The sequence below is a fragment of the Zonotrichia leucophrys genome, chromosome 5, assembly GCF_028769735.1.
Source record: "Zonotrichia leucophrys gambelii isolate GWCS_2022_RI chromosome 5, RI_Zleu_2.0, whole genome shotgun sequence".
NCBI classification, from domain to species: Eukaryota; Metazoa; Chordata; class Aves; order Passeriformes; family Passerellidae; genus Zonotrichia; species Zonotrichia leucophrys.
The window spans coordinates 7,141,081-7,168,464 of record NC_088175.1 but is presented as its reverse complement, the minus strand read 5'-3'; the positions used below and the strand labels follow the sequence as shown (position 1 = coordinate 7,168,464).

Here is a 27,384-nt window from a genome sequence, read left to right as displayed (position 1 = left end):
CTCTTGATTTTGATGAGCCCTTTGGGGCCTAAAGAGACACCAGGGGTTGATGTAGGGCATGACTTCCAAGGCTATGGCAATTTATTCAATCTTTCAAAACTTTTGTGTTGTTTTGGATTTTTTTTAATTAAAAATTTGATCATAATGTGGCTTTGAATGCTGCTTTCCATATTCTTGTTGGGGCTGAGAAATAATAGTTGATGTTACTTGAATTTGCCTTTTGATCCCACTTTCTGTGGTTGTTAGCATTACTGTTGAGGCTGGGCTGCCTTAACACTGGCCCAATGGAAGATGCACTGCTGCTGTTATCTTACCCCCTACAAATCCCCCATGACCTGGATTTGTGATCTGGGGAGATGATGGAGCTGTAGAAGGTTCAGAAAGGCATTCGAAGGAGCAGCGAGCTGAGTTACTACTGAAACTTTCCCCATTCTCTGTATCCTTTCTCTTACCTGACCTTTCTGTAAATACTTTGATTTGTGAGTGATTTTAATTTCTCTTTTTAATTTTTTCCCGCAAACATTGTATCAGTAATGCAAAAGGACAAAGATTTCAGTCCTGTTATAATAAACCCAGGGTATTGTTATGAAAAGCACGTCTTGACACAGACAGAGGCTGTTGAGTGCTCCCACTCTGTGTAATGGCTCAAGGGCTAAGCTTTTATGTGAATGAAGCTTTATCTTTGTATGGAAGGGTTATCTTTTGACAAGTGTGAAGTGCTGACAAAACCCCTACATGTTTTAGACAGTGAAAAAAATGCCAGATGACTAGAAAGTTGTACTTTTGGGAAAAGTCTGTAATTCTGATGCTGGTTTTGAAAGGAACAGTCCATGCCAGTGTGGAGGATTTGGTGGTCATCAGATGGACAAACTGGTGAGGGTACCAGTGGGGGTGAGCAGCAATTCTTTGGGAGACCCTCCCTACCAACAGGACTTTGGTTTGCTCTTCTAAGAAAATAAGGTTTATGTAGTTGCTTTAGCTCTCTGCCTGTGGGAACCCAGAACATCCCTCTGGTGGTCCAGGATGGCCAACACCCCTGCCAGGGGGCTCAGAAGCCCTGGCATGAAGCCCAAAACACCTGTGGGTTTGATTATGACCCGTGGAGCAAGTTACCAACCTTACTTGAAGATCAGCAAGCCACAACAGTTTAAATAGAATAATAGTGAAGTTATCACGGGGTGTAAAAGTAGATTTTGGGGTTTCTGGTATGCAGGTTCAGAAGGCAAGATGGAGGGATCTGGGCGTGTCCAGCCTTTCTCCTTCTTCTTCTTGGCCTCCATCTTCTGCTGTGATGTTGGCACTTACAGATTGGTTTAGAGTAGAAGCTCCCTGTCTAACATAGGTGATCAGTACTGGAAAATAATCATAAATATTGTACACATAGTTTTTAGTATAAAGACATAACACCATAACAGGGGCAGGCAGAGTGCCTGGAACTGTGCTGCTGGATGGACCTCAGCAGGGCAGGAGAACATTTTTTATAGATAAGATACAATAAACAACCTTGAGACCGAGAAATGAAGAGCCCTGACTCCTTCAAGTGCCGGGCTGGGAAAAGAGACTTTCAAACTTTTCTCAGGGTCACTCTGATAAGCTAGAGATCCCAACTTCTGCCCATCCTCTTCCTTCTCTCTATCACCTTCCCAGTAGCTGACCAGCAGATTCAGAAATGTCAGCCTAGTTTGACAGAGGAATGAAAGTCACTGGTTTCTGACACTCACCAAGTGGCTGGAGAGGAGAGGGATTCAGTCTGATATCCTGTGTGAGGTGAGGGCAGGACACAGTCAGGTTCACCAACAATTCACTGCCATCTTGCATGTGTTTAGTAGATGCCCAGCTCCTGAGAAACGGCACTTTGTGGTGTCCCTGCATGGTGATGGGAAAGTCACAGAGGACATAACACAGTCAAGACAATAATATTGGACAAGATAAGAGAGGGAAAAGTTGCTAGGATAAAAATCACGGGAAAGCAAGAATACTTCTGCTATTATTTGACAAATATCATGCACAAACAAGTCTGGTGCACAAATGTGCTCAGGGATCCTGTTTCAGTTTTGGCACTCAGAAAATCTTTTTATCTGTCAGGCTGTGGGAAAAATCTTTGCCAATAAATAATCGAAGGAGGGAAAAGGGGAAAAGAAGGGGCTGCCAGGATAATTTTTGTTTTAATAAGTATTGTCAGTAGTTTTGGATGAAGGATTTGCATCTTACACATCTCCATTTGCTAGCTGTCCTTGTGTTTATTTTTACTAAAATAATCTGAAAATTATTCTTCTTGTGAAATTTAAGAGACATCCTCCCATTTTCCTGATTGCCACAATTAATATGGATTTTTGAGTCAAGTTTATTGACATTTGGTGCTGTTTTATGCCCACCTTGAAGAGGGTTTCACCTTTTCCATGATGGAACACTACAAACAGTCAGATCTGCAATGTTCACTTTTTAACAGATAAAGATACTTAATCTAAATCGACTCTGGGACTCAATCATGCAGCTTGTTTGGGCCCAGAAATTATTTGTTATTTTTCCCAGACAAAGTATATCTGCAAATATCAGGGCTACATTCATTGTCCATCATTGCAAACACTGGATTTAAGATGGGACTTCAATAGACCAGTATAATTTACCTTGTTCTACTGCCTAACTGATGGCACAGATGATATAAAAGATAAATTGCTGCTGCAGCTGGAATGGCTAATTGCTAATAGGAATTTTGCCACCAACTTCAGCAAGGATAAAGCAAGTATTAATTCATGCAAAACTACCTCAGTATTCTGTGAAATGCTACAAGGGATTATTCTAAAAAATGAAAAAATATGGAAGAAATATGGATACTTTTAAAGGAGAGCTTCCCTGCATGTGTGCACTTTGTTATGTTACATGGCAGTGAAAGCAGACATGACAAACTGCTGACTGTACCCATTCCACCTTCAGGGATCCTTCTGCAAGTTGAAGTTTCCCTGTGCCTATAAGTCAAATGTTATTTCCAACCTGTCCTTTTTAAGAAACATAAATATCAGAAACAAGGCTAGAAACAAGGGCAGGCATTCTTCATCTTGGTGTGAACCTGGCCTTTTAGAGCCTGCACAACTTTCACTTTGAGTCCTCACTTTTTAGGGATGGGGTTGCTGTCTTGAAAAGTGCTGTCCCAATGAACATCACATTATATGACCTGAACATCAGACAGGCATGTGCCTTTAGAGAACTGATAAAAATACAGTTACGTGTGATTTCTGATGGTTTTTTGGTCAGCTGCTTCCCCTCCAGGCTCTTGAGCTGTGTTTATACGGTTTTTCTTTACTCCAGCATCTCTTACATCAGAAAACCTCTCCTTATGTTCACACCTGCTGGGCTGCACCTCACCCACCCATGAGCCTCTGAAAGGTTTGTGATAAAAACCCTTCCATGGGCTTATGGTGCCCACCGCATGTGACAGGGCTGTCCCATGATACAAGTATCTGATCTGTTCAGCAAAATATGATGCTTGAGTTGCATTTCTTAGTGGTGGATAGCATTAAATAGCTAAGGTAAGTACCAGAATTGAGGCAGTGCTAGTTTTGAGTGAGAAGCTCCTGGTCTTCCTTTGGGGCTATTGTGAAGTTGGTATTTCTTGTTTCACATACAAACCCCAGAAATTTACATGACCACCCCATAAATCAAGACCTACAAAAAAGAAATGTGAGCAGTTGAAAGGACCTCTGCCAACAGCTGCTGAAACCACTCATCATGTTTACAAAATTTAAGGAAAAATGCAAGCTGAAGGTGAAAATACATCAGCTGTGGAGCAATATTGGGGGACAGCATATGCTTGGTGACATAAATATGAGAATGTCCTTCAGCTGATACCCCAAGTAAGTTTATATTTACACTTAGACCATGTCTAATGGCTCTTTAGATCAAGGGCATTGCTAAACTTTAACTTTAAAAAAAGTTATGTGGAAAAGCTAAGTTCACCCTTTAAAATCTGCAGTACAGAAGGAGGTTTGCAACACTGTAAATCTCATCTTCTGGAAAAGAAAGGAGATGGTAGGCCTGAGCTGAGGTGCTGCTGGGAACAGCAGCTGTTTGTGAAAGAGTTCACAGGAGCCTGAGAATGAAGGAAGAGATGAGGATCTGACTCTATGTTTCAAAAGGCTTGATTTACTATTTCATTATATATATTATATTAAAGCTATAATAAAAGAATAGAAGAAAGGATTTCATCAGTAGGCTAGCTAAGAATAGAAAAAGAAAGAATGATAACAAAGGCTTGTGTCTCGGACAGAGAGTCTGAGCCAGCTGTGATTGGCCATTAATTAGAAACAACCAACATGGACCAATCAAAGATCCACCTGTTGCATTCCACAGCAGCAGATAGCCATCGTTTACATTTTGTTCCTGAGGCCTCAGCTTCTCAGGAGGAACAATCCTAAGGAAAGGGTTTTTCATAAAGGATGTCGGTGAGAGCTGTTCTTTGCCTGCTCTGGAGCAGGTCTGGGTGGTAGGGCTGGTTCTAACTCCAGGTACAGAGATGCCCATGCTGGTGGCTGCAGTGAGACTGCTGGCATGGAGCCTTGGAAGATACAGCCTTTGGTACCACCAGCTGCCATGAAACAATGGGAAAATGTTTGTTTAATAAGGACTGTAAAATGTCCCCGGCACTCAGGACTCTTAAGTACTTCCATAATTTCAGGGGAACTTTTCCTGGCAGACTTTGATCATGTTAAATAGATTTCCCATGATATCATAACGCTCCATTTGTTATAAATGTGCTGATTTGCGGATGTGCAATTAGCTGACTCAAGCACAAAAGCAGTATAGATACCCTGTGTATGAAGTGGCAGTTTATTTCTCTCCATATGGTCTGGAACTTGTTCCATGCTGCTTACCGTGGGGTCTGGGCTCACTGCCCGCTGCTCATCACACTTTATAGAGAGGAAAATTGAAGGCAGCCACGGAGTTAATTCTTTGCAATACAGTTATTTCCTTCAGGCAATACCTAAGCTGTTTGCATCAGCCAAAACATCCCCCTGGAAGCAGGTGAGTCCTGGCTGTTCCCTCTGCAGAGCGAGGGTGAGATGAAATCATCTTGTCAGAGGGCACTGCATGACTTGAGAGCCAGGGGCTTCCCAGAAGGAAAAAATAGGGCTTCCCAAATCCTGCATAACACGTGGCCTTTAAAACGATTTTTTTTTCCTGCCATATGTTTATTTATCACTGCTTGAATGGATCTATACAAAAGGCTAAATCTTGTCCCTCTTAAGTCCATGGAAAGACTTCCTTGCCCCTCAGCAGTGATGGACTTGCATCCTAAATTAATATCCCCAAAAAGACTGATTTATAAAATATGCTCAGTGCAGGATCAATTGTTTTCCTGTTGAAGTGGCACCTGGCACCTCACCTCACTGCACATTTTTAACTCTTCTAATAGTAAATAAGTATATTTTACACTTCTGTCTGGTTTCTCTCATGCTCCTTTCAAATGAATGGGGAGCATGGAAAAAAGTTATTTGAGAGAGCAAGAGCATACATTAACATACAGGGTTAAACTTTCTGAGGACAAGGATTTTTTTTTTTTTTTGCCTCATCAGCATGTTTAACAGTTGCAAATCTCAGTGTATGAGGAAATGTCTTAGATTCAAAGACTATTAACAGCTGTGAAATTAGATTTACAAATCTGAATATATAAATGCATATTTTATATGCTGTTGCATATCATTTGTGCATATATTCATGAAACTGTCTTGTAGTTTGTGAAATTTGAGTGTAACATTTCAGTGGGAACTTCCAGATTTCTTAATCATGAAATCGTTAAATGAAAGACTTGCCATATGCAAATTTTAAAATTTGTGCAATATACATGTTGCCTTTTGAGGATAACACAGAACTAAACCCAGCAGATATATAAGTATAAATAGTTATTTGGAAGGTCTGAAACATGCTTGTTAAGAAAAAAATATTTTAATCATGTCTACCTTCAATTAACTCGTAGGTGGGTACAGTTTTATACTATGATTGTGATTCAAATTTTTTTAATAGTATGAGCAACACATTCTACAGTGTTTCACTTCATTCTTAAAAATATCCTGGGTTTTATGCTTGGAGATTAGTCATTTTGAGGCTGAGGCATTCACCTTTCTAGCTCAGCCTATAGCTCTAAGGATTGAAAATACATAACATTATTGTCATATACAAATCACAATTCATCTGGTAATGAAACTCTCCAAAAGAAAGCAAATCCAAGACTTGGGAGTGTTTGGAACATGAAAGCTGAGTACATGGCCAGCAGACGTGCTGCTTGCAAACCTATGGGAATATTCACTTAATTGCAAGTAAAGCCTCGCTTCTGTGTTTAGGAATCCTGAGCTGCTCACACAGATCTCAGCACATGACTGAAATAATCTGTTTATCCAGCATATGGTTCTTTGTGAGGACTGGATAGAAGTCAGCTACTCGGTCTTATGTGTCATTTGTCACAGAGTGCTGTGTCCTTCTAAGTGCTCCCTTTCTAGTGCAGGGCCATAGAGGCATTTTAGCAATGCAAAGAGGTGATTAGAGGCACTTCTGCTGGAATGCATGGTGCTTAGTGAAATTAATTTGGCTTATGACAGGGGCATGGAAAGGCAGCCCTGGGCTTTGTCCTACTCACTGTCACTGTTTCCTAGGGTGACATTGGATGTGTCAGTAGTGACCTGCTCTTTGCTGGCCTTCAGCATGCAGGGTGCTAGCAGGAGAGGGGAGGCTGGGAGTTTCCAGGTGTGCTCAAAGCTGTTTGTTCAGGAGAACCAAATATTTAAAACCAGAGTTTTCTAGCTGATATTATTGTAGCTGATATTTGTGTGTAAGTAGGGTAATATCTACTGGGTTTAACAGGGAAATTATCATACCTCATAAGTGCTGTGTCCTTTCCCCCAAATCAGTGACCATATCTATCTCAGACGTATCAGAGAAATAAAAAGGCTCCTCAGATCTTTGCTTATCTTCATCCTCATAAGTTCATCTAAGTTCATCTTCCTGCATCCTTCTGCGTAGAACAGTGGAGCCAGCATGGCTGATCTGGGCCATTAGTGATTTGTGTCCATACTTACTTGGAGATGCATTTTTCAGGTTATGTCCTTTTCTGATACATGCAGTAAAGTACTGTTTGCACTGACTAACTCTACAATTATTGTCTAGGCAATGTGTGAGCTATACAAAGGAACTGCCACTTGAAAAATTTTAAATTCATGAAAAGCAGGATTTTTTTTTAATGAAACAAGGTAGTGTCCAACATCCACACAGATCTCAAAGCAGAAGGATATAGTAGCAGAAAAATGCAGCCAAATTGAAATCCCGAGCGATTATAAAATCCTTCATTAAACAGAAAGAAATAGAGAAAAAACAAAAGCACTACAGAAAAAGCTGTGCTTAAATGTCAGTGACAACTTTAATTCTTGTTGGCTTTTAAACTGCCCCCATCAGAAAACTGAAACTCTTCAGTCATACAGAGATTTTCTGCAGAGGAACTGGAAGCAGCAACTGAGCAGGCGATGTACCACCAGCTGTGAGAGCAGCCAGATTTTGACACCCATGTTTTCACTAGGTGCCATTTCAGCAAGTTTCTGTAGATCTTTCAGTTGGACCATGAAAGTAATCTCTTGTAACAGGAAAAACAGTGAAGGTGGAAAGAGCTCTGCTCCCCTGCTTAGGTGCAGCAGTGTTTGCAGCCCTTGATGCCCAGCAGAAACTGCACTGAAGGGTTTGTGTCAAATTCAGCTTATTTCTTACACATCTCTCTTTTTGCTGTATTAAACAGGGATCTAGGGTTCTACAAATGTATGTTACACTCTGAAAGCACGGCAAGGATGTCAGGAATCGTGTGATCTCCTGAGGACCGGTCTCCTCAGGGCTCTGCAGGTTTTGCTCTCATTAGCAGAGACTTCGGGGCCTCTGATGCTGACTCCCAGAGAAAGTCTGTGTGCCTCCATGGTAAAACCATGGCTTCTGACTGTGTTTCCAGCAGGTCTTCAAGAGCTGAGAAGATCTGCAGTTTTCTGGGTGCTTTGGGAAGTTCCCTGGTGTCTGCACCCTGCATCCTCTGCTCCAGGTCAACTTGAGCAGATGTGGAAAAGGCATTTGAGTAGGTGAGGAGATAAAATTTGCACTGTGCTGTGCCAGGTAAAGCTCTGGGCTGGAGCTGGATCCCAGCAGGATGCCAGGTTGGCTGCCAGGCGGTGCAGGGCCCTTGGTGCCACCAGGGCCCCTGGGTTTGGTTCTGCGCTGTGCAAACACCTGTGCCATAAATGAATAACAGCAATTTTTTTTTTCTGGGTTGAGCTTTATTTGCTTTTGCTTTTTCTTGGACAGTGAACCAGCGCCTCGAGAAAATGCGCGAAAACTTTTTAATGTCCATGCCTCCAATGAGGCAACAACGGCGCATCTAATCTTCATCTATATTGTTTGTACTTTTGCTCAGCAAAGCAGCAATAAGAAATAATACATTTCTTCTTTAAAGTGCCTTCCCCGCCCCTGCTGTATGTTACTTCCTGCCCTCCTGCTCTCTCAATAGCGCTTCCCTTTCCTGTTTTGGTTATAAGCCTTCATAGAGACTCTTGGCTTGTGTCTCTGCCAAATCTGTCTTCTGCTCAGGTGAAACAGACTGTTTGGAATTGAGCACACGTGCCAGGTCTGAGCGTACACCTCTGTGGGACTGCCTGACCAGGTCCTCCTCCATGGCAGGCACGTAAGTACCTGGGGACTGTGACTCTTGGCAGGGACTCTGGTGACCAGAATTAATGCGACTGGATGGGAAGGAGAGCACGTATTGTGATAAACACAGAAGGTTGGTGTTTTGGTTACAGCCTGATAGGATAATTTATAATTGTATAAAATGGTAATTAAGCTTTTATGGCAATGCTATATTAATATGCGTCCCCTGGTAGTGAGGGAGAAGCTGACTTGATGAAGTGAGGGTTTCTTCATTCCTGATCTGCCTCCATCAGCTCAAGGGGAATTGTCACAGGTTTATTTACATTTCTTCTGGGATTGAAGGGAACCAAGGCAAAGTGATGCCAGCTTTAATGAAAGATCTTTATGTTGATTTCCTCTATTCACTTTCGAGTCTGCCTTTCCTGGTCATTAGTTATAATTATGATCATTCAAAGCCTTTTTTTGAGGTATCATTCTCCTGAAATACAGATATGGTTGGCCCATGAGTGAGAGCCCTCAGTCATGTATTTTCACTTGACAGTTCAGTTTTGCATAATTCATATTTTACAAGATTAGGTACTTCTCACTTTTATTTCTGTAATTTAAGGGGGAAGGGAAGTAGTGTATATTGATAGCAACCTGATCCAGTCGAGTTGCTTTTTTACTGTTTTTGTCTAATTGAGTTCCTGGTGTTTCTCCAGGCCATTTACTTGACTCATTTTTAGGAACTTTTAAGCATTTACTTGATACTTACTTTTAGCAACTCCCAAAGTGTATCTTTAAGGTAGTGTATAAAATCTGGAAGTGAGCCCCACTTCACAGAAAGAAACTGTGATTCAAAGCATTAATGGAGCAGTGAAGTTCCTCCATTAGGAGTCCCCATTAGCAGTCAGTTGTTGGAACTTGGAAGGAAAAGTTTCCTGGAGCATGGCCTGGCAGCAATGGCTCTTAGCTTAATCACACCACTTCCCCAGTGAAGTGCCTTGTGCAAAGCACATCTCTCTAAGCGTTTCTTAACATGCTGAGTTGAGATGCTGATAACTGGAGTTCCCCTGAGAGTCATTTGAATTCTCATGCTTCAGTTCACAAAACCTACCAGAAGAGGGATGGGTTAAAATTAACAGCAGTGCATGGTTTTAAAATCTCAGCAACACAAACTAAGCAGATGTGCTGGCTTACAAGGGCATCAGTCTGTGGCCTCTCTGCTGGCCCCAAATCTGCCCTGATTGGCAGATGTGCTATTCAAGAGCTGTGGCAGACACTGAGAGGTCAGGGCTCTCACAGACCTTGGCTGGCAGTGCTGAGGACTGAGCTCTTCTGGGCTGACAGTCAGACCCAGGTCAAGTATCTGTTCCTCTGCAGTCATGTTTTGCATACTGTATAATTTTTTGTATTTTTTCTCACTTTTCCCATGGTCAAGAGCATTGAGGGGTGACAGAAGGTTATGCAAGTTTCTCTGGTCATGCCAGGATTGTGTGCGTGTTCCCAAATTTAGCAACTCATCTGCCAAAGTCCCGGCTTATTGTGCAACCTGGGTGCCTCATAAACTGTCTCTTCCCTGGTTTCCAGCTGATGTGTCTGCTGTGGGTATCTGCAGCAGATACTGGACAAGGCACTTCCCACTGGGTATGCCAATGTAGTAAGGGAGAATTCAAAATTAATGTCTTGTTCCTAACAGAAAGTAATTTTTAAATATTCTTCCTTATGGAAGTGAATCAGTGTTCATCTTACTCTTAATGGCCCTATAAGTACCAGTATTTCCATTTCCTGCTCTGTAAAATATGTATTTGTTTTGCAGGTGTGTCATGACTTTATTTAACAGTGTCAGTCCTTTCAAGCGCTGCTTATGAAGGAGGCTTCATATTTTTACTATTTTCTTGTAATTATTTAATATTAAACAGTTCAGATGCTAGAGTTTAGCAGTGGAGAAAGGTGATAGCCAGGCACCTTCAGCAGATGCTGGGTGCAAAAGGCTCATCTCCACTGGCAGTGCAGACAAACTCCAGCACCAAAAGATCTGCAAGGTGAATGTGCAAACGTGAGCAGGACACCAAAACCAGCAGCTTCTCTGGGACCTTCCCTTCAGGCTGGCTGAAGCAAGGGCAGCACTCTTGGGTAGGTCCCTCTGCGCAGGCAGGCAACCAGGAGTGAGTGCAAATTGAGAACTTCTGACCACTGGGTCCATGGGTTGGTTTTTCAGGGAATGCCAGGAAATGGAGCTCAGAAAACAACTGGAGGCAGTCATTGTGGCACCTCCATATTATATATGAGAGTGTGACTGCTACTATTTAAATATCTATAAAACAGTCAAGCATTTACATGTCACTGAGGACTGAAAGTGCCTTTCTGGCTATAAAGCCCCCATGGGGCTGCCCTTTGGTGGGATCAGGGGCTAAATGCTGTATTTTCACTATGAGGTGTTGCTGCATTGCTTGAGGAAGTTTCTTCAGGGCTCTGGGACAGAGGTGAACGATGGTGACACCGGCTGTGCTGCAACTTTGGTTGCAGAGGGAAGTAGACCCTGAAACAGGGGGTCCCAGGAGTCACAAGTGTGACTGACATTGTGCTGGAGAAATGAGGCTCCCAAGATTAAGTGGGGCCATGAGAAGAGCTGGTGGTGGATCTCTGGTGGGAAGGCTGTTACAAGCCTTTATCTGTAACGAGCTCACATCTCAGCTATGGTCTCTGTAGAAGCCCAAATGACCTGACTATCTCGTGTCCAGAGGGTCTCTCAGGTTTTTTGTTCTCTAAATCCAGTGGTCAGAGAGAAACGTCCATTGTTTCAGCTTACTACTGAAACACTTCCCCTGCATCCCAGTCATTATTATATTTATTAAAGTGAAAGCTATTAAAATGTTTAGCAAATTAGTATATTAGTGTTTGAAGTATACTTTAAAATGTTGCAGGAACATGACTTGTAGTTTGCTAATTCTGATGTTACACAGATCTGTACTGCACAGATTGCACATCTCTGTATTCAGGATTTTGGTTGTACATTAGCTGTTTTAGCTGACATTGAGAGTATTCTGTCAGCTTCTAAAATCAGCATCAGCAATTTCTTACATGTCACGTTTAACCACACAAATGTGACTTCTGTGGCAGCCCCAGTGTACAAGTAGAGTAAGATGTGCTAAATGACTTGTGCATTATCCCCCACATTTTCTGGGCTGAGGTTTCATTCTCAAGTAAGGCAAGCCTAGGACTAAGTAATGTCAACAATTTCTCACACCAATAAATCTGATTAGATCAGTCTAAAATAACTTTAATTATTAATAGTAAAAATATTGAGGGGGGACATATGGGGGCTGGAAATTAAGAATGAGGTAAATGCTTATATAAATAGCTACTTGCGTTTTCTATGAATACAAGAAAAGAGCATCTTTAAAGGTCAAAGAATCATGAGCAGCTTGATACAAGGTAGATCTGTAATTGGTTCAAAGCATGAGATCTTGATTTCTGTCAAGGGACTTTCAGAGGGAAAAAGCTTTTGCTAGGAGAGTGTCTGTCCTAAGGACACAGCTGTGTCTGTAGATAAGTATAGTGGAAGTGTCCAGGTCCACCTGGCACCTGACACAACGCCCACAGAATTAGGTGTTTCATCCCAATGTTAGCTGGTCATGGATATTTGTTACTCCTTTTGTGAGCGTGATTTAGTGACCCCCCAAAAGCTGTGTGACCTTGTCCTGGCTCCAGGAGAAAGCATTTGAACACTCTCCCACTGCCCTGGAGGTGTGAGCTCTGGTGGTTTGGGGCTGGATAGGGCTCCAGGCTAGGGCTGGGATAACCCTGTGCCATGCAGGCTCTGCGCAGGCTGCTCCTCAGAGGGGGCTCAGGCACTCAGTACCAAGCTCTGCAAAAGTTTTACTCCTAAGAGGATAACAGGGTAAGTAGAGAAAACAGGTCAGTGAAGGAGCACAGTGCAGCTTGGCCACTCGGTCTGGAATGAGAGGGAGAAGCCTTAGAGACCCTTCAGAGCCAGACTCTCCTCCAAACATTATGCTTTGCTCTCTTTTTCCTGTTTATTCTCTGGGACCGGTCCTTTGTGGTTCCAGCCTGAGCTGTTTGCTTGTATATTTGGATTACCCACTGGGCCAGGTAGTGCCAAGCCACTGCTTGTCATGTGACAATTCACAAAAAATACAGGTATTTTCCCAAGAATCCTGGTGTTATCTATTCCATTTGTGGCTCTTTTTTGGCTATAGATCTTGGTAATCTTATGCTTACTAGAAGCCAGGAAGAAAGGACTGCATTTTCAGGTTCTGAACAGATGGAAGAGGACAGGAGTGTTATTCCAGGACAAAGGCACCTTCCCTGCAGCACTGTCTCAAAGTGCTGGGCAAGAAAGGTCAATGCTGACCCTTTCGAGAATGGTTCACTCCAATTTAACCAATCTGCTGATTTTTTAAGATTAATCTTACACAGAAGAGATGGATGAGAGTGGGTCAAAATGTATCACACAGAAGGAAACAAACAGTATTATCTGCAAACTACTTTTTTTCTTAATTTACAGTTTTGTAGTATTGAAACAATATTCTACAAATCTCAACCATGAGCACTCGATTTTAGATATCACCTGTGAACAAAACTAAGCAGACTTTCTTTAACGTCAGGTAACTTCAGGCAAACAAATGGTACTAGTGCAGAGGTTTGCCTTCCCACAGATGTGATGCTTTCAGAATAAACAGGGGTGAATATTAGGATTTGGGGTCCCTAGGAAGAACCCCCTCCTCTCCACATTTAAATAAGATTACTTTAATCTGCCTCATAGTAAAGTGTTGCAAATTGAAGCAGATGTTGTGCACAAACCTGAACAATTTTGTAATTAAGACCTCTATATGATTCAATTTTTATATATTTTTATACACAATTACCTATGGTGGGAACTCAGGTGGATGAGTCTGACTGAGTGTTAATGTAAAATAAAATACCAGTAGGAGAATTCCTGATATTTTATGTTTTTGAAATTTGATGGACCTCCAGCAAATGACAAATTTTCAATAACTTTTGTGTATTAGGAAGATAAAGCAAGTTCTAGAAGTGTGCAAACATAATTTTACATGTAAATACTAATATATAACAAACTCTTACCATGGAGAAGGAATGTGGCTACTCAGAATTGTGTCACTAAGCACATTTATTACCTGTCACATGTAGCTGACATCAGTGATGTATGGTCCTAAAAATAACCAAAAATTTTGCTAGATCTTCATGAAATCCCTGGTGCTTGATTTGTGTTTAAAATAATGTACAGAGAGTAATACAGAGATTCTCAGTGAGGTTTATAAAGGGAATATTTTCTTGCTGTTTTTAGAGAAGCCTCTTAAAGCAGCAGTGGGACAGTTGTGCCCTTTATGCATAGGAAGAGTAGAAAGTCTTCAGGATAAAGAGTTACTAAACTCTTGGAGTTGTCTCACTCCATTTAGGGGGAGACAGCAAGCTAGCAATGGGTCCCTGGAGGCATTTTGGATGCTGAAAGATTGATGAAGTGCTTTGCAGGAAAGGATTCCCCTGGTGTGCTGTTTTATGTTCCTTTCTGTTATTTCACTGGAGGCCAGATAACAGGCTCAATCCTGTTTCCATTTAAATGAATGATGAAAAACTTCCATTGACTGCAGGAGAGCAGCGATGGAGCTTGGTGTGCTGTTGCTTCATGTCACAGGAACAATTGGCTGTCGTGCATCAAACCCTGCTCCTGAGGTCTGTGTTTCAGCCACGGGGCAGCAGCAGCTCCTTTGCTGTTGATTTTGGTGGCAGCAAAGCCTGGAGGCAAAGTTGCTGTATCTGCTGGGGTCTGGGAATGGCACAGTGAGCAATGCCATGTTAAGGCACCCATGTCTGGATGGTTAGGTGTAGTGTCTGTTGGAAGTAAGGATAATTTAATGAATTTTGACTAATTTAGCAGCAGCTTGTGGATTCCCAAATTCATCTGAAATGGAGACAGTATTGTTCTGATGAAGGCAGTGATGTGCTCTTGCTTACTTCAGTGTACAGCAGGATTTGTAGTGCTTGGCAAGGCTTGAGGAGAAGGACGTGGTGTCACACTGGCTGAGTGTGACTCTCCCAGGAACAACATTTTCCTGGAGCCCCTGGCTCCTGGGCAGGGCATTGCTGTGCCTTGGCAGCTGATGATCCCCTCACTCTGGAGCTGGAGGTGGCACAAGGCCCCTGCTAGCAAAGGCAGGTCTGGAGGATGCAGGCAGTGCTGCCACTGCTGCCAGGCTGCAGCTCCTGCAGCAGCTGGAGGATTAGGCAGGCTGGAAGGAGCTCAAATCCCTCAGCTGCTTGTGTCAGATATGGAGGAGCTGCCACAAGATATTAGCTTACCTTAAAAAACAGTGGGGAGAGGTGTTTGCTGGGTAAGTACATCAGCAAAGGTGCAGCTGTTCTCCAGGTATCTCACAAAGCAATAGCAACTGGTGGATAAGCTGTATTTTATGAATTCTGAACAATATAAATAAAATTATGTTTTGGCCTTCTGGTCTGTATATATTGCTCTGGTAACAGAATTTAGCTGTTTCTATGAAAGGTAACAAAAATACAATTTATTCTGAATTTTCCTACCTTGTTCTTTATAGAGATGTCTGCTGGCATCATTGCTCCCTCTATAAATGCTGTGAGGACTTTCCAGGCTTTTGCTCACAGCCGGGAGGAGGCCTGTGGGCTACCTGGAGGCTGTGCAAAGTGATTGACAAAACAAGCCAGAGTCAGTAGGCTTTAGTGTACCATGGGGATACATCTGCCTTGGAAATCTTTTTGAGACCCACAGGTCAGAAAAGATTGAAAATTGCTGCTGTAATCAACCCAGATCCTCTTAATACTTGAAGTAATGTGCTCCATTTCATTAAAATGATGGCAGTGATGGGGTCAGGCAGGTTTGGGTGTGCAGCAGTTGGTAAAATTTACGAGTGGTGTAATTTGGCACAGTGGCAGTGCAGCAACCTGTGCTGATTGGTTTGGCATCACCCAGGAGCTTCTCCTGTGTGTGTGTGTGTGTGTGTGTGTGTGTGTGTGCTAGGGAGGCAAACCCAAACCAAGAGGGAGGAGGAGGATTTGTGTGCAAAGCGGATTAACCACTTGCTGTTGCATTGTCGAAAATTATTTAATATGGCCTGGGCTGAGGAAGGGAGGTATGTATATACCTATGTATAGGTCTAAAGTTAACAGGACAGTCATGAACCTAAAGTTTTTGCAGGACATAGATCTCAACAGTTTCATGTAGATGCACTAACTGCATCATAAATGCATAAGGTGCACTATTTGCTTGTTGAAAATCCCTGTTATATTTAAAGACCTCAAAGCTCCGAAATTTGCAGGATTAATTTTTTCTGTAACTTGTATTCCCTCTGGTATAAGAAAACTGGCTGGGAGTTCAGGAGAGTGGAACTGAAAATCTGACCTGTATTGACATGTCGCAGCATTTGCCAGTGGCATTTATTGCCCTTGAAGGGTGTGTTTTATTATGATTCTCTAGATGTATATTACTCAGGATATGACTAACAAACAAGAGCTAATGTACTGAGGAATTTCAGTGACTGTAAAGGAGAAAAATACTTATTTACACTATACAAAACAGTGGCTATATACTTTAATGCTGGCATGCATCCAGGTTTGTGGATTCCCCTTCCCCACTTTCCTTGCTATGAGGATGAAGGAGAAAAGAGTTCCTGTGTGTTTTGCTCCGGGTATTCTGGGACTTCCAAGTGCGTCAGCAGGTCTGGGAATTAGGCGTCAGCTGGATTAACTTAATTGATTTCTTCAGTTTACCTAACATGGCTTTTGCTCCAAGGTCTGCTTGCTTCCAGTTTGAAATGTATAACTCAGCTGTGGGTGTCACGTTTGTTTTGTCAGCAAGCTGTAAAATATTGCTAGGTTTTCATACAAATGTAAAAGGCTTCGCTTGCCAATAGATACATAAAATAAATAGAGCATTCTTGCTGTTGGACAGTTTTCATAATGTTTATGTGATGCAGGTTATTTCTCAGGGCTTAATGTTTTATATAAAATAGATTATTGGTTCAAAACAGCAGCATACAGGAGGTTTTAAAAGTCTGTGAAGACATAACGTGTCAGCTTTAATTTAACAGAGTGCATTCGAAGGATTAGCCGATCTCTTATAAAACATATGTTGAAAGCAGTACTGATAGTTTCTGTTGGCTTTTTTCCTCTAGAAGGTTTAAGTAATAAGCAATAAGCAGCAAATTCACTCTTTTCATTCCTGATTTTTTTGTTTTTCTCCCCAGTGAACAGAGTATTTGCCAAGCCCGAGCTTCAGTTATGGTCTATGACGATACCAGTAAGAAATGGGTGCCAATCAAACCTGGCCAGCAGGGATTCAGCAGAATCAACATCTACCACAACACGGCCACAAACACCTTCAGGGTAGTTGGAGTTAAACTGCAGGATCAACAAGTGAGTAACTACATCAAGTTTCCTGTAAATTAACCTTTGATCTCATTTGGTAAGCTCAGTTCTATACTTAATGCAACATTTCCTGCTCCCTGCAAGGTATCTATCTAGTCTGTTTATACTCCAGCGATTCAGGTTTTGTATAATATTTTGCACACACAATATATCATAAATTGTTACTGCTTATTTGAAAAAAAAATGTTTGGAAGATGTCAAAGAGATTTAAATGTTACTTCTTCCCACCCCCAACTTTTTATTTAGAAATTACTTTTATTCCCTCTGCAGGTTTTGCTCTCAACTCCTCCCAAATTACTTTTACTTGTTCTTAGTGCTATATTAAAAATAGAAATAAAAATCAATTGTTCTGCACTGCTGTCCCACAAAGAGTGGTTGTTACATTGCTGTGATAAGCAATTAGTTCCTTGTAATGCACTTTACAATCCTAGGTGCACACTGTGATCTGATTTACAGCGGACTAATTTTGCAAGACCTCCTTGGGTATTAAAGGAATAATATGGGATTTAGATTATCAGAACTGGGATCAGACCCCTGTTGGCCACCAGAGCACGATGCTCAGCCCAGGGCTGCCACAGCATGGCTCCAGCAGCCTGGTTTGAGCTGTGCTGGGCAGCACGTGCCACCAGAGTGTCACCATTGGACCGCAAACAAAAGTTTACCCAAGTGGAGTAGTGGTGCAGCACCTGCATTTTAGAGCAGGAACTTGAGAGTTTAGGGATCCCCCCAAAGTGCTGGCATGAGGTTGGCAGTGCAGCCCAGCCTGCCCACCTCTTGTGCTCCCCTTGGGCCTTCTGCATGGCACAGGGATCAGGAAAAAGTGGGAATTTGCCCCCAGGGAAGGTGAGGCAAGCACTGCTGCTGCTGTGACATTGGCAGGGGCAGGGCAAATCCAGCCAAGCTGAGCCAGGTCAGGCCAACCCAGAGGGCAGGAGCCAGGGCACCACCACCTCTCAGCTGTTGAATGGATTGATCTGCTTGTGGGAATGCTGATGATCCTCAGCTGACAGCTGTAAAGGTGCTTGGGCCAGCTGGAAAGGTTACTCAGGTTGCTTACTGGAGGTGACAGTGACTTTGCTACACCATGCCTATGCAGAGTAATCATTCTGAAAAAGAAAAAGCAGAACAAAAATAGGTGGGTTTTGAGCACACTGGTTTTCAGCTACTTGCAGTGCACTTTTGAAATATCCACCAAAAGTTTTGCGACCGCTTTTATTTTTTTCTGTAGAACAAAGCCATTATATGAAAGCAGTTCCATTCAGAAATAGAAAATATTTTCAAAACTAAATGAAATACACTGTTTTCTTAGTCAGTTATGAAGGCCAGTACTGCTCTGTCCTAGGCCATGCTAGTTCTTTATTTTACATAGCCAGCTGGTGAATGTCAATGATTTTCATGTGACTGCAATCTAAGAGGGAACTGAATAGCTGGTGTAAAAGAAGCAGAAGTCATAAATTCAATATGTATGTATGTAAGGGAGACTAAGTACCAGAGGTCTGTCTTAATCAGAATATGCAACTTAAAGAGTAGGACATAATAAAAAGTCAAACCTTAAGCTGCTTTTTGAACATGCTTTGTGTTAACTATAGTCTTTTATTTGCTTGCAAATGTTCCAACTTATGAAGATGCTGCATGCTATCTAAAAATCATCTCAGTTCAGAAGGAAACAGGTAGAAGAATATATTTCTCTAGAGTTTAAAGATTAAAAATCCTCTTTTAAATAAACAGAAAGTATAGTTGCTTACTTTAGTCACCTAAAACTGCCCTTAAACAAAGTGTTCCCTTTAAATATGATTATAAAAATCCAGTATTATCAATAAAATCAAGACAACATACTAGTATTGAAAGGATCACTCTGAAAGTCTCAAGATTCAGAATTCAATATATTTTATATGAGTCTCACATGGAATCATAAGCTTGCTAGGCTTGCTAAGTATTTGCATTTAAAGAGAATAGAAATGAATTTCAGTTAAAATAATTCTCTGTTCAAGCCATTTCATGCTTGCTCTCAGGTTCTGTTAAATCTCACTGAAATTGAGGCTTTAGTGAAGCTGTTGGTTTGCCAGAAAAGACATAGCTTTCTGAAAAGGACCAATCTTCAGCTAAAATGTGATTTGGCATATGATGAAGCTGATGAAGGTACACAGATTTTTGAAGAGTTGAGAAGCTAGTTTAAGATATGTAATACAATAATACCATGGAAGAACAATTTATACATTTCTTACGTACTGTTTGTCAAGGCACAGGCTGGAGTAATTGTGGCTTCATCCCTGCCTGACTTTATGTCCCTTTTAATTTTGTTGGTTTATATTACACATCTAATAATATCTCTCTTTAATTTTCATCCTCTTTTTCATTTTCCACATATCCTCTTCTGTAGACTCCTTGTCTTGTCTCTGTCTAGCTGTCTTTCTCTTTTCCATTCCTTTTTTGGTGCATGTGCTGTAGCTTATGATGCTGCATTCGTGTTCTGGTTACCTTATCTCCTCATCACCTTATCTCCCTCTCTAACTGACAGTGTCTGTAGAGTTCACCACAGATGAGTGTAATTGGTAGAGCATCATTCTGTGGCCACAGCTCCTTCCGTGTGTGTGTCTGGGAGGTGCTCACCGCGTGTGGTGGCGGTGCTGGGTTACAGAGCAGCGGTACCTGAGCTCCCTCCCTGCTCTGCACAAGGTGCAGCCTTGCACAGGCTCGTGCTGGCCTGAGCAGGAGCCTTCAGAAACCCCCAGGTGCTGTCCTGAAGCTTTGAAGTCGCCACAGGGGCCAGAACTGGTTTGAAGCTAAGGGAAGATCAGTGTTGCAATCACTCAACGTCATGAGTTTGATGTTTCCTTGAGGCCTTCATTTTGGACTTGATGTTCAGTGAGGTCTTTTCCAACCTAAGCAATTCTATGTTTCTGTGATTGTTGAAGTCAGCAGTGGCAATCATGTCTTTTACACCCATGTTGCAACTTGCCAGCTGTTGTTGTTACCTGGCCTGTTGTAAAGGTGACACGTGTGAACTCCAAGTTCACAAAGGTAACAAGCAGTAGCTCCCCATTCCAGAGTCCTGATCAAGAGAAGGTTTAAAATTAGGACTTTACATCAAGTGATGTCAGATCAGCATGATCTCATCACCCAAAGGCACGAGCTGAACAAACAGGCAGGGAGGAGGGTGCAGCTCAAAAGTGAATCACATCTCCTGAGGGGCTGGTGTGCTCATGTGGCTGAGAAGTGAATTCAGGGCCTTGGGCAAAGTGAGACATTTACATGTGAACCCAAGCCAAAACTGAAAGAGGGACAGGATTCTTGTGATATTAGCCAACCGCAGCATTTGAAAAGAAAGGACCAATTAATCACTGTTGTAACTTATTAGAACTTCATCAGGTTTGGGCCTGCCTAGAGAAGTAAAGAATCTGGCCTCAGCTGTAGCAGTTTTTATATCCTTGCTGTTTTAGCAGTCATGGCAGCTCCCTGAGAGATGAGCCTGAGTGCTGGCAGCATGGCAGGGCCCAAGCTGCTGAACCATTTCATGCTCTGCAGAAACAAGCATTTGTCCTGTCCTGGTTCCATAAGCAGGAGTATTGGCAGTGAGGCTTGTGTGGGAACCCTTCCCATGATCCTGGCTGTGTGTTACACCTCAGGTGTTGGCCTGAGGCCCACTCTGTCCCCTCCAGCCCCATTCAGCCACCACCATCACTACTGACAGGTCACAGCTCCACAATCAAAAGGAAATTCTTCTTGCTTTTGAGCTTTTTTACAGATTCTAAAATTCCCTGTTGCTTCCAGGGAGCCTACACCTGAAACTGAGGTGAAAGGGTGAAGGAGAGCACTAGGTAGAAGTGAAGCAAATCTTTTTGTTTTAAACATTACAGTGATGGGAATATTTGAACATGCCAACATAATGATATGCATGACTGGTCTGTGAAACTCCTTGCCACATAAGATCATTGAAATACAGAATTTAACAGGCTTCAAAACAACATAGGCATTTATATCAGTAAGATATAAGAGTAAGACTACACTGTTTTGAGGTATAAAATACTAAAAGAGGGTTGAAAAGGAAAAAAAATGGCATATAAAATGTCATGTTTCAGCTTTTATGTCAAATTCTAAGGGAAGAGTTACAGGAAGAACTGTATGCTATGGACAAATACATGATTTATTTCTTCAAGACTTCCAGTGAAAGCTCCTCTAGTTCACCTATTGTAGACAGCAACTGAAGATTAAAAGATGAACTCTTGGTCTGCTCTGCCTGGCAGATGTGCTCTCTCACTGACATATGAAGCTTTAGAGCAAGGATCCCTCAGAAGCACCTGCAAAAAACCACTATGCTTCAAACAGGGAGACCTTCTTTATTTTAATTACTGCTCTGAAGCACTTCGTTATGATCATGTGCCTTGTAGAGTCTCCACACCATCTGTACAAGACACCTTTGTGCACTCATTCTTAACAACAGCAGGAGATCCCCTCCTCTTTTTTTCATTTTCTATAAACACAAGTCAAAGGAGATAAAAATGAAAGTCTGGCTATTTTAAGTTTCATTTCCCAGTGATTCATTTCTCAGTAAACTCTGATTTGAGTTTGAAGACACGATATTACATGTGTGGGCATCCTGATGATTACTGAAGGTCAGCATTCACATTCTGTCTTTATTCAATTAAAGGGATCTAACCCTCAGAACAATGCAGATCCTTGGAGTTCATTGGAAGCAGGTTTTGAAGTTTACCTGACTTCCATGAAGCAATTTTTGGCATAGGTCTTTACAATTTCTGCCTTCCATTATACAGCTGCACTGTACCCTCTGGTGCTCTTTGGGCTTTGATAGGGACATCCTTTGAAACAGAGGTTTCTGTTAGTAGGTGAGAGACTCACTTTGAAAGCCTGGTAGAAGCTCACAATCCTTCTAAACTTTTCCTCAAAGATACTACCTATGCTTCCCTTGCTTGGAAGGCTACTCAAAAATGGTTAGAAGACTTAAAAATTGGTCCATGTTAAAAATGTTGGTCTAGAAATCCAGGCATGAGTCTACTTGATCTCAAGAGACTCTGAGTGTGAGCAATATTGGTACAGGTTCTCCCATTGTTCAGTAGACAAATGGGGTGATGTTCTCACTTTTCAAGGAGAAATGGCTTTCCAAGCTGTCAGGTACAAGAGGAAGTTCATTGCCTCTGCTGTGACCAGCTTCCACTTCATTCTGGTTGGTGTGGGTGTCTCCCCATTACGTTGGGATGCAGTTCCCAATTCCAGGGGACTAATTCTTGGGAGCCCACACACCCAGTGGAGGGCTGCATCTTCCTTTGGCTCACAGGTTCTCAATTTCTCAATTAAATGTGTCCAAAAAAACCCAGTGTAGGTCTGATTGCTTCTCACTGCTTTTTCATGGAACCTTAGTAATGATACTGGTTTGGGTGCAACAGCTGGACCATCACATTTGTGCCTAAAGCTAGACCAAGGATTCAGAGACTATCTTCTACATCACTCTCTAATGCTCACTCTGTAAGAAATGCGTCCTAGAAATAAGAGTATATCTGTAATCATCTTGGGGTCTAATGGCTTCTTTGTTGGTTTCCAAATTTTTTGTATTTTAATATAGTAAAGTTACAAGACATCTGTTAACTGTATCAATGAGACACTGTTATCCTTCAAAAATACTAATGTGGGTGAAACAATTTGTTCCTTGTTAGGTGCTCATCTAATGTTTCTCTGCCAGTTTAAACTGGCAATCCAGTGAAAATTCAAAACTCAGAGCTAGGGGTTGTTAATCTTTGAAATTAGTTTTTAAAGTCTGCCCATACAATTAAGAATTGTCAGTCATCTACCAAAAATATTGTTGGACTGATTACACACACTGAAGCTTTTTAGCTGGAATCATAGTGTTAACAGAAAACTTTCCAAAAGTCTGGTCAGACTATAAAAAAAAAAAAAAAAAAAGGTATGTTTTCTGGTATGTGGGGTCCACCTCTAACATAAATTCTATGTACAAAGTGGTACAGTGGACATTCCTGCCTCCCCACCCTTAGCTAGCACAGCTTACACTTCAGCAGTGGAGGTTTCTGTCTGGATCCCAGCTGTACTGTGCAGCTGGGTGTCCCAGTGCCCTGCCCAAGGATAAACAGGGCATTGTATTTAGTAGATTAAATTTAAAAAAAAACAGTCTTCTGCTGCAGTCTCCCCTTACCTGGAAAACACCACACATACAACAGGGGAGAAGGTGGGAGAGGAATGGTTGTCTGGGTTTCTGCTTGCCTGATTCTAAAGAAAAAAACTAAGAACAAGAAGCTGGTGGTGATCAGACACATGGGAAGAGGAAAGCAAAACTGGTGCAATGAGTGAAACGTTTATGTGCTATAGGGCAAGGCTAGTGCCAAGAGCTCTGTCTGGCTCTTTTTCTAACAATTGTACATGACCATCCTCCAAAAGATGGAAACAGCTGCTGGCCCTGGTTCCTGACAGCTGTTTGCAGCATCTGCACAGCTGCACCCTGTGGAGGTGCTGTAAAAAGCAGGAGCAGGTAATAGATTTTGCAAAACTGGCTTGCAAGTCCCCGAGGCTGAACTGAACTGTTGTAAATCTCGCCCCCAGATGTGAATTTTCTGTCACTGAAACAAACACTGCCTTACTGTGCAGCCATGTAGGAGCTGCCCTAGGAGCTGCCTCTCCCCATTTAGGCAACCTTCACACAAGGGTTGGGTGTGTTTTTGAGCTATTGTTAATCCTTACTCCTGTTTCAAATCCCAGGTAGTGATTAATTACTCCATTGTGAAAGGACTGAAGTACAATCAAGCAACTCCTACCTTTCATCAATGGCGCGACGCACGACAGGTCTATGGCTTGAATTTTGCAAGCAAAGAAGAGGCCACCACGTTCTCCAATGCAATGCTGTTTGCTCTGAACATCATGAACTCACAAGATGGAGGTAAGTTAATCTCTGTTAGTCTGTGACATTTTAACATGCTCATTACCAATCACCTAGTGCACTTGTATTGGATATTATGCCATTATAACACACATAATAATAAAAAACCTTAGCCTTCAGATCAGCGTTTGCTGTGGTATGAATTGCACGTTTTCAGATTTTATTTCCCTTTCTGCTCATTTTTCATGGTGCCTTAACTCACCATAGGAAATCAATAGTTATTTGGGAATGCCTCAACAGGCAGGTAGCCCCACTGATTTATGTGGATCTGCATATATGCTGTTTTACATATGAGATGGCAGAATAAAACTTTAAGTAAACAGAAGGTAAAATCTGAAGTAAAAAACCAGAAAAAACAGAAGCTAAAAACTTTAAGTAAATCAGAAGCTAAATCTGAAGTAAAAGTAGCCAAATCTGACAGGATAGGACTCCGAGCTGTTATTTCCAGTGTGTTGGGCCAGCTTCAGCTATTGGCTCTTGTGGGTCAGCTTACCGAAACAGGAGTGTGAGGCACCTTGGTTATTGAACACTATATTGACTGTAAAAGAACTTTGTGGTGAAGTTTGCTGTTCTGTGAATTTGTCATTGCATTAGCTTGAACTGGGGCCAAAATAAAGTCCTGGTTTCTCAATGGAAACCAGTTTCTGGTTTGTGGTATCTGGATGAAGCACTGCCCTCAGTTACACGTTTACGACCTCTCTGCAGCTCCTGGGCTGGGAACAGAGCAGTCCTTGTGTGGTGTCTTTTTTGTTTTGTTTGTTCCTGCAGAAACACACACCACAGCCTTATTTTCCTTTTGCAGACATGATGAGTCAAGGTTTGCATCACGTGCTGCCATCCAGGTTTCCCTGCAGTGTTCAGTGGGGATGGACAGCAGCTCTTCAGAGGGAGATTGTCCCCTGACAACCTCCAATACACAAATATGTCTTACTAAAAGGTTCAGATTTTTTTTTTATTGCTATAAGCTGGCAAATGCAAAACTCATCAAAAATCAAGACATATTTCAAATTCTTATCTATATTTAGAAGTACTGGGTACTTAATTCTGCTTTCTTCATCTTGAACATTTTCAGCTGTAGTTGTGCCACAGCAGGAGCCTTCATGAGGAAATCTGGCCCAGATTCACCAGTCCTAAACTCAAAAAAGTCTGAAGAGTACAGAACTCTTTGGCTGCTCAGATGTGCCCACCCCTTTTAGACCTCCAAATTTGGGTACTTTGACTATGGTCATGTGTAGAGATTGGTTTAATGTTTGTGATGAGTCTGCCTTTCCTCCAAAAGCCCTTAAATTTGGGTTGGGTTTTTTTCCCATCATTTTCTTCTTGTCAAAGGGAGTGAGGATTTTGCAGGATTTTGAGTTTGCTTCAGGGAGGTGCCTTGTGGAAACACAATTCTCAGGGTAAGAAACAAGAAACTGCCTTAAATTATGTTAGCAACACCTAGCAATGAGCAACAGGTATTTTTAAGAAAGTATTTTTGAGCACTTGAAAAGCCTAATAAATTTCTGAGAAGTTTATGCATATACAGCCAGGAATAATTCACATTTTGATTTTCTTTGGTATTTTTTAATTCATTTCCTTAGCACATTGAAAGTGTGCTTTAGATGCGGTGCAGGTTTAAAATCCAGTCCATGCTGAAGAGCTTGTATTTAGAGTTTGTAGTTGTCACATTCAAAGACATGAATTGGGCCACAGATAAAAAACTTTATTTTCTGGACAAAAAAGAATGGCCTGGTAAACATTCAGTCCTCAGCAACCCTTTTTGTCTCATAGATAAAGTGTTAGAAGTTTCAAAGATTGCCAGTTGTCCCATTCTTTACAGCTGAACTTGTCAAAAAATGACATTTTGATTAAAGGACATTTCAGGTTTTTTTTTTTTTAAAAAAAACCCTCTGATTGTATGAAAGAAATTCCAGAAACCCTCATTTTTCTTTTTTTTTTAAATTATGGAATTTCTTTGCAGAGGTATTTCTCTTTAATATTAGCTACACATTGGTAATCGATTAGAATGAAGCTTTTTAGATCATCATAAGTTTTCCCATTACTGCAGTGATCTCAGCATGCCAATTGACAGCAAAAGTACATAATGGATATAAGGTATGAAATGTTTTTCATATCTGCTCTTCCAGGCTTCTATGGCCCCTTTGTGGGATTGAATTAATGTGATAGGAATTCACACAAGCACACATATCCATATATCTTTTCAGGCACTGCCACTGCCTGCATCCTCCATCCCTTCTGCTGCCTGCATGCTGCATTAGGGTCTGCTTTTTTCATGTGGAAAAATCATTAGGAAAAAAATGTATTTATTATATCTATGCATCCATGTTTTAAAGGTGCCCATGTGCTTATGCAGATGGATGGCAGCTTTAAGGGGCTCATTTGTATGCCCAGAACTGCTCATACACTCATAAAAAGATCAACCAAAACCACAGGATGAAACAGAGGCTCCCTCTGCCCCATTCACAGGGTAGCAAACCGTATCTGCTGTTCTGAAATTGGAGTATGCTGTGTGCACTACTTGGCACATGCTATTTCTAATGTTTAGTTTTTTCTCACATTCCCCACTGAGACATTATTACATTTGATACTGCTGATCCTCCCATAGTTGAATAGATTCTGGCTTCCATGGCTGCTTCTCCCTTCATTCTACCACCCACTTCCATAAACTAAAATTAATCATGGCAGACCACAGCAGTAGATGTGAGACTGCATCATGTCTTCAGCAGTTGTGGAGTCAGGGTACTGTTATTTTTGGGAAAATAACTGGTCTTGGCACAAAGTAATAGTGTGAGGTTTGAATGGTGCATTAATCTGAATTAGTTGAAAAATTGGTAGCAGTCTATGTTTAGGGGAGTTGGAAATAATTTTTAGGTAGTGATGACTTTCAAATGACTGGGTCACTTCAAATGAACACACAGTTATGAGCTAGTGGTAAGAATTACTGTACTGTCCCTCTTCTTCAAGTGAGAAAGAACAACCACAAGCACTGATCTCTCTGTTCTGATTGCATTGCCCAAGAACAACCACAAGCACTGATCTCTGTCCTGACTGCATGGGACATGAGTGAAAACTAAACCAAGTGCTTTGTTAAATGCCAAAGATTAAATGGGCGGAATCAGACCAACAGCCAGACTGTGTTTACCCAGTTACATTTCAGTGTTGGGGCAGGTGTCTTCCCCGGACTGTGACACCCCAGAGTTTGCAAAAAGTTGGGAGAAAAGCCATAGCCTAAACTGTCTGTCTGGTTGTGTTTCTGCAGTGGATGTACCCATACTCTTACCCATGGGGATGGCTGGCCACCTTGCAGGTGTTCTGTTCTCAGTGCTGTGGTGGGAGCCTCTCCCAGTGCACGTGCCCAGGGTGGGCAAAGCAAGACTTGAAAGAGGTGAACACAG

At 41.8% G+C, this 27,384-nt stretch overlaps 1 protein-coding gene across 7 annotated transcripts in view; it reads left to right on the top strand.

Annotated features, from left to right (window-relative positions):
• Positions 1 to 27,384, top strand: part of EVL (Enah/Vasp-like) — a 147,697-nt gene that overhangs the window by 60,647 nt on the left and 59,666 nt on the right. For 6 of the 7 annotated variants that reach the window (XM_064714526.1, XM_064714527.1, XM_064714531.1 and 3 more), the window contains exons 2-3: positions 16,908 to 17,076; positions 23,812 to 23,989. In XM_064714526.1, the coding sequence (XP_064570596.1) occupies positions 16,908 to 17,076; positions 23,812 to 23,989 (347 nt within the window). Of the gene's footprint in view, positions 1 to 8,573; positions 8,702 to 16,907; positions 17,077 to 23,811; positions 23,990 to 27,384 lie in introns of those variants that run through there. The other variant, XM_064714525.1, reaches the window with a different exon arrangement.